We start from the raw sequence: 7,676 nt of genomic DNA, 5'->3' as shown, positions 1-7,676 counted from the left end.
TAGAACAAAAAATAGCAATAGCCAAACTGGACCAGTGTATTACACACACATACATACATACACATATACCTACCAAGCTTACCTGTTTTTTGGTATGTTCATTGTATTCTCCAGGAAGATTATGTACACTTTTAATTAAGGTTTTTGCAATATGATAATAATAAGCACTAATGATAACAAGTGGTATAAGGAAATAGACCAAGAAGATGAGCACCGAATGAATCTTTGGGTGTAACTCATCTGTCTGAGGGTAAGGTATGCAGGCCGTGAAGCTGCCATTTGCTAGGTTGTCGATACGAGTCACTTCAGAAAACACTGCTTCGGGGACTGCCATCATCACAGAGATGACCCAGATGGCCACGACTTTCATGTAGGTCCACGTCACTGCCCCTGAGGTCTGTATGTCCATGGGGTTTACAATGGCTCTGTACCTGGAACAAACGATTCAGATGACACCATGAAAAAGAAAGGAGAGCCTTCTTTATCTAGTGCTCCTGTAACAGAAATACCACAAGCAGGTATCTTTAACAAAAAGAAACTTACTTTATCACAGTTGAGGAGACCAGAAGCGTTTCCCAAAGGGGGCGCCAGAATGATCCAGTGGGGGTGGAGGGGGGCAAGCTGAAAAAGCAGCTACCTATTCCCTATGCAGGGTTATGGGCTATAGATAAAGTTTCATTGCCAGAGGACATCACATAATTTTATTTTATGAAAGGGGCCAAATAAGTCTCTAGAAAGCCTTCTCTCTGCTTTCCTCAGCTTTGAGGAAAGATCTTTGTCTCTATTTAGCTTCTATTCCTTGGTGGTCATGGTGATCTACTATCATAAAAAACTAATTCGACCACCTCCGTTTTATTGCTGTTTTCTTAAACTGCTCTTTGATATCTCCAAAAAGTTGACTTAAGATATGCTCTACATGAACACTGCTGTAACAAAGAAATCCCTATTCCCAAATGGGATAATGACCACAGTTATAGTGACATTTACAGCCCATATTTGGGAAGGGGTTGGGACATAATCAAATCTATAGCACGTATTAAGAGAGAGGTAGAGTCAACAAGCAACTAGTTACCATTTAGTTGATTCTGACTCAGAGTGACCTCCTGTGCATCAGAGTAGAACTGATCTCCATAGAGTAACCATGGCTGGTTATTCAGAAGTAGACCACTGGGCCTTTCTGCCAAAGCACTTCTGGGCTGACTTAACCCTTCAGCCTTTCGGTAGTTAGCACTTGAGTGCACACCTTTTCAAATATTCCATTATCTTCTGGCTGTTTTGTATATTAATAATGGAAGACCTAAGAGTCCTTGTTCCATTCTGTCTATAAGTCATTATATCTATCAGTGCAGCAGGCTTGAAGAGAAAAGAAAGTGTTTGAATTTGATACAGATGCAACAGAAAATATAGAAATATCTTAACATGGCTATTTAATTTAAATAAGCAAAAATGATGAACTTATTAAAATAGTAACAAAAATCTATAAAGACAAAAGCAAACCAAAAACTAAAGTCATACTGTCACCATTCCAGATCAGGTACTGTCTGTCCTCCAGGCATATCCATTGTAATCTACCTCCAAAGTCATCAGTGTAGGCTGGAGTGCACACATGCTTTTCCTATGGATATATTACTGGGAAGTCATTGAAAGAGTTTGAAGAGCTAGAAGTTAATAGTTACATGGCACCTTTTTATTATATGAAACAAAGTGATTTAGGCCTCAAGGTAAATTTATAATGATTATATTTCTTTGCTCACTCTTAGGTGCTTTGCTTAAAATTTTTTTTTCATTTTATTAGGGTCTCATACAACTCTTATCACAATCCATACATACATCAATTGTGTCAAGCACATTTGTACATATGTTGTCATCATCATTCTCAAAACATCTACATTCTACTTGAGCCCTTGGTATCAGCGCCTCATTTTTCCCCTCCCTCCCCGCTCCCCTCTATCCCGGAACCCTTGATAATTACTATGAAAGACCATTTGTAATTTTCTATTCCTGGGAGAGTAGTGATCTGGCTTGATGATGAAAGGTGAAGGCTTTGAACTGGAGTCAAATACTAGCTCCAGTATTTACTTCCAGTGAAATCATGAAAATCTTGCCTGCTCTTAAGCCTTGGGGCTTTTCATTCAAAGAGGCAATAATAATAATAGTATTCTGGGAAAAAAAATAGTATTCTCACACGAAAGTCAGCACAATGATAAATGCAATACATCTTGTGAACATTCAAAACTCACAAGAAATCATAACATTTAGTAAGCTAAAATATTAAGAGATCAAGTATCTGATTACTATCCTCTGGAATTAAAAATAGGAATAAATAATTTTTCAAATCATTATTTGAGTAATCAAATAATGAATTTTCGAATGTATCATGTAATTTAGTCACCGATGACTCAGATTTCTCAACTTATATTTCCAAAACACACTGATAGACAAGTGTAGCCTGGCAGACCAAGTGAAAAAGGCAACCCACCTTTCTCTATTATTATTAAGTGTCTGTGCTATTTCACATACTACACATATAAATAGAGAAATTTGCTCACAATATGAAGATCCACATTTTCTCTGACCTTGATCAGAACAATTTTACCAGTGTTTCTCCATCGCAATATATGGAGAAAATTTGTGTGAAGCAAACTCAAGCCCAAGGTCTTGCTACTGACACTTTTTTTTAAAAGGAAAGTATAATGACCGTAATCTTAACTATTATGGTGATAGCTATTCATTTAGCTTAATTCTAATTATTAAGCAAAAGGGTCTTAACTTTTTTTTTATAATAGGCTCCCTAAAAAACACAGCTAAGCTAAAAAGTTACATTTTAGTTAACATATTCAAAGAAAAAAATTAAGTAATAGAAATAGTGCCATCCAAATCAAATGAGGTTCTTAATAGAAAAGGTGCCCAATTTTACAGTAATCTGGGAGTCTATAGCAGAAATTTAAACTTGATAGTGTTCGGTTACAAAAGTTACATGCTCTCAACTCCCCTTTGAATATCCCCTTTTGCCAATGCAAATCAATTCTTCAATGTCAAAATAATGTAAGGGTATTATTGAAAATGTCAGGAAATTCAGACTCATTTTTCATTAATAACTTAGTACATAAATTAAAGAGGAAGAGAGTAATTGCCACTTTAACCATCCTAGTTACCTCCTTTTTCTATTTTATGTTAAGTTAAGCTCCATGCAGTGGTGCCTAATTTGACATTGTGAACCCATCTGTACTCTAGACTTTCTCTCCTTTTTAAATGCCCTGAAGCATGATTGTAACTTACAGTAGTGGCAGAGAATCAAAGGCTTGGATTCTTCTGCGAACTCTGCCTGTGGGACCTACATACCCTGAGCCTCTATCTCCCTACCTGACGATGACATACTTAATCTAACTCACGTGCAAATCAGATTTACTCCCAAGATCTGGATATTCTTATAGCGTTGTTTTAAGATATTTAAATTCGGTGGCTACCTGTTTATAGAATAGAGTCTATCATTTGGCAGTACATATTAAGAATGTGTAGTTATTTGTCTGAAGATAATGTATTTTGATAAATGCCTTTCTTTCAAAACTAGTCTAATATAATTAATAATTATGGCATACAATTAATATAATATTATTATATTAATATAATCAACAATATAATTATTCTGGTAAAAAGCCTTTTCCTAATATTAAAACAGACATTTTACCTATTAGATTATTATCCCACTAAGTACACTTCTAAGGTTTTAGGCACATATAAAAACGGAGGAAGAGGGTTCTACATGATATCTGCACACTATACAGTTGTCCTCCAACTTTTGTGTGCAACAAGGTAAAAGTGTTAATAAAGATTCCCAAAATGGGGCTAGGGAGGGCCCACTAGATTATGCAGATTATAAAGCTTCCTTCAAACCAATCCTATTTTGTTTTTGAAAATGATTTTCTGCCATCATTTTGCCAATCTTCACATTCCAGTCTGTTTCCATTCAGTTTACTCTGACTCCTGCCTTCTTCCTCTCTCCACCCTCCCAGTCTTTCACCTCCCTTTCCTCCTCCTTTCCAGACCAGGTGCACCCTCTCCACGCCCTTCCCCACCCTGCTGCGTGCTTACCTGTCGGCGCTGAGGGCTGTCAGAGTGAACACGGAAACCCCCACGGAGGTGAGCTGGATGACTGGGATCAGTTTACAGCCCACCTTCCCAAACATCCATTCATCAAAAAAGTAGCGCGAGGCGTCCACCGGGACGCAGGTGAGCAGCAGCAGCACGTCTCCAGCGGCCAGGTTGGAGATGAAGATGTTAGGGACGCTCCGGATGGCGCTGTTGCTGATGAAGATCTTCACCAACACGATGTTGCCCAGCAAGCCCACCAGGATGATGAACAGGTACAGGGAAGGGATAACACAGCGGATCACCAACTCCGCGGTGGTCCCGTCCGGGAATGTCAAGAGGTCCCTTTCAAACCCCCCCAGAACCAGACCACTGAGATTGCTGCTCTCGAGCAGCGAGAGGTTGGCAGAAGATGTGCGAGGCATGGTCTGGGTCCCCTGCAGTTTTCACGTTCCCAGGTGCCCAGAAAGTGCACGGCGCAGGACTTGGACTTAATGGATTTCTCCCGGACGCTGGCAAGTTTACTGCCCTGGGGACCCGGGGCCCAAGAGGACCCAACTGGAGGAGACGTTGGTCTGAGCGCTCAGGTGCTTCGAGTCTGCCAGGGGCGCGTTGGTGCCCGAGGGCGACGAGTTCACAAGAGGAAAGGGAGAAAAGTCAGAGCGGTTGCGTCTTTGTTCCGTCCGCGATGTTGTTCTTGTTTGCACCGGAAAACAGCCCCTTGGTGAGCAAGGCGTGAAGAAAGGTGCTTGCCGCTCCGCAGACTTCCAAAAGCGGGAGCCGCCCTGGAGCTGTCCAGCGCGCCGCGGCTGGACGCGGGCCACTAGCTCGGGGCTGCTGAATTTGGGTCGCTGTCCCCTTATTTCTGCCTTCCCTGGTGCGTTGTGCGGAACTGGAGGTGGGATGGAGCTTTGCTCTTACACCGCTTCCTTATATTCCTCTGCCCTTACCCGCCTCCAAGCGGGAGGAGCCCGCAGGCAAGAAGTTTGTGAACCTCCGGGGGCTTGGGGGGCTGGGCTGGCAAGTCCCTGATGTAGAAACACTCAATATAGGAAAGCGTACAAGTGACACCAAATGAAATAAATGAATGCACACACACAGTTTCCTGTGATCCACTTTCCTCACCCTGAATATGGAAACCCTTTCCTACAAGTGGGATATAATTTCTAACACACGTTACAAAAATATAACCTGCAAAAGTGTGCAATAGTTTAGGGTGTAGCTCAATCTACCCTCCACCCAAACCAATAATTTCGCCACGATCGCTGAAAGTAACCCCTAACCTACCTTTTATCACCTACACTTGCCTGCAAAACTCAGAAAGGGGTCATGTAAATAGTCGTTCAATCTGCACTCTGTGTTCATTCATTCATTCATTCATTCATTCAATATTACATTTTAGAGATCCACCCATGTTTCTGCATATCTTTATGTAGTATTCCATTACACAAATATTCTGCTGCCGATCTGTCCAGTCTATTGTCAGTTCCATTTCAACTGGTGTGAATAATGCTTCCATGAACATTCTTCTCTAAGTCTGCTGCTGTATGGTTGGCTGATACCTAGATATGAATTCGAAAGGTCACAAGGATTTACTATGTTCAGTTTTGTGCAGAAACTGATGTTATACAGAGTGAATTACAAACTTGTTAAAATTACTTTTGGAAACTTACTTGATAGGATCTATTAAAGCTGACACTATGTATATTTATGAGAATGCTACCCCTAGAGGGCATGCCCAATAAATATTTCACATTTTGATGGATATTCTTAAAGAGCAAAGGAACTTCCCAGGTAAGCAACATCTAAGTCAAATGTAAACTGCTCAGAAATGGTGATTTGATTCTGCTGTTAACCACATAATACTCTTTGCATTTGGAAAAATAGCTTAGCAAGTTCTTGGTTGCTAAAATATGAAATTGATTGATCCGAACCCAAACCAAACTCACTGCTATCAACCTTGTTGAGCAATGTAGCACTGCCACTTTCAGCTTCTGCAGCAATAAATCTTTACAGGAGCAGAAAGCCTCATCTTTCTCCCTCAGAATGGCTTTTGGCTTCAAACGGCTGATCTTGGGTGAGCAGCCCAGCATAACCCACGCTGCCACCAGGTTTCCTTAACTAGTTCGTGACAATATAGAATGATCTGGCCATAACTGGTAAAATAGTTACAAGAAAAAACCCATTTGCAATATTTAAGCTTTTTTCCAAAAAAAATTCAATCAAGATTAGCATTAAATTCTCTTAGTGGAGTGGAGTTAGATAAACTAAGCATTTAAGTTGTAATAAACTTTTTTCAATTTGACATTTTATTACTCAATTGTACTGTTAATGTAGTGTTAATCAATTGCACTATTTCAAATGAACTGTTATTACATTAAGGTTGGCTATATAGGGGCTAATATGCACATATTTTAATCAAGGGAGAGAATCAAACCAATTAATATTATGATGATAAGTTGAGAAATGACTCTAGGAGATTTATCTGTAAAGATATTTAAGTGTTCTCTTTTAATATCTAACTCATTATGTAAAGCAAGAGAACTATTATAGCAAACATCTAAATTATGGAGTAGCTCAAAGTTTAAAATTACAACGATCTCATTTTAATCTGTTTTATATGAAAATATAATGAAGCTTAATTTAGTCTATGAATTTTTATATTCTCTTCCAATTAAAAGATGAAAGTGTTTGATCCAAACGAAAATCAAACTCACTGCCATTGATCTTGAAGGGCAAAGTAGGACCGCCCCTTTGGGCTTCTGTTGCCATAAATCTTTACAAGAGTAGAAAAACCTCATCTTTCTGGTCCTGTAATGCCAGAAATTTAGTTGAAAAAAAGTTGAATAAAAAAATGTCATTTTACAAATGTCCAATTATAGAAAGAAGAAATCAAACCTTTGGATTTTTTCCCATTCCAAGTGAGTCTACTCAAAGGTTTGGATTTATGGTAGTGAAAAGTATGATATTATCATAATAATGAATTTACTTACACTTTACCAAAATTTTAATTACAATTATTACAATTGCATGTATATAATTTAGCCATGTCACAGCATTAAATAGAGATACATGGGTATTGTTTCATATTACAGAATCAATAAAAATTATTAGTAAACATCGACCACAGGGACATGCAATTTTATTGTAAACGATGTGGCATGCACCATGTTCAGTTCTTTGGAGGAGATATCATTTAATGTTTATAATCATCCTGTGAGGGCAATATTTGAGTCTTAATTTTACAGATGAGATAATTAATGCTTAATATAACTGATTCATTTCATAAACACCTCAATAAAACCTCATTTTGAGGTGTATTGTACTTGACATTGAAGTCTACTTTATCACATTATTCCCATAGAATAAAATTTCCTGAAAAAATGAAGTCTTCATATAATGAAGCACAGACTTGGATCCTGAGGTTTTGATGAAACCCACATCAGACACTTCATTTTTCCAGTACAGAAGGAATTAAGAACTAAATATAAATATTTTTGCTGAAGGGCATTTATAGAGGTCTAGATAAAGACATATACATATGCAAACATATTTATATGTGAGGATGGGGAAATAGATCTATGTGC

At 38.5% G+C, this 7,676-nt stretch overlaps 1 protein-coding gene across 1 annotated transcript in view; it reads right to left on the bottom strand.

The window, feature by feature from the left end:
• The window catches only part of NMBR (neuromedin B receptor), a 6,886-nt gene extending 2,372 nt beyond the window's left edge, over positions 1 to 4,514 (bottom strand). Inside the window, exons 1-2 of the mRNA XM_004701973.2 lie at positions 4,093 to 4,514; positions 83 to 431 (exon numbers count right to left, since the gene is read on the bottom strand). Of these exons, the coding sequence (XP_004702030.1) occupies positions 83 to 431; positions 4,093 to 4,514 (771 nt within the window). The remainder of the gene's footprint in view (positions 1 to 82; positions 432 to 4,092) is intronic.
• Between the last annotated feature and the right edge of the window lie 3,162 nt (positions 4,515 to 7,676).

Source organism: Echinops telfairi, unplaced genomic scaffold, assembly GCF_000313985.2.
Source record: "Echinops telfairi isolate 266 unplaced genomic scaffold, ASM31398v2 ScPeMD7_3533;HRSCAF=4204_0, whole genome shotgun sequence".
NCBI classification, from domain to species: Eukaryota; Metazoa; Chordata; class Mammalia; order Afrosoricida; family Tenrecidae; genus Echinops; species Echinops telfairi.
Note: the sequence above shows the minus strand (reverse complement) of the source record. Positions and strands in the feature narration are given on the sequence as shown.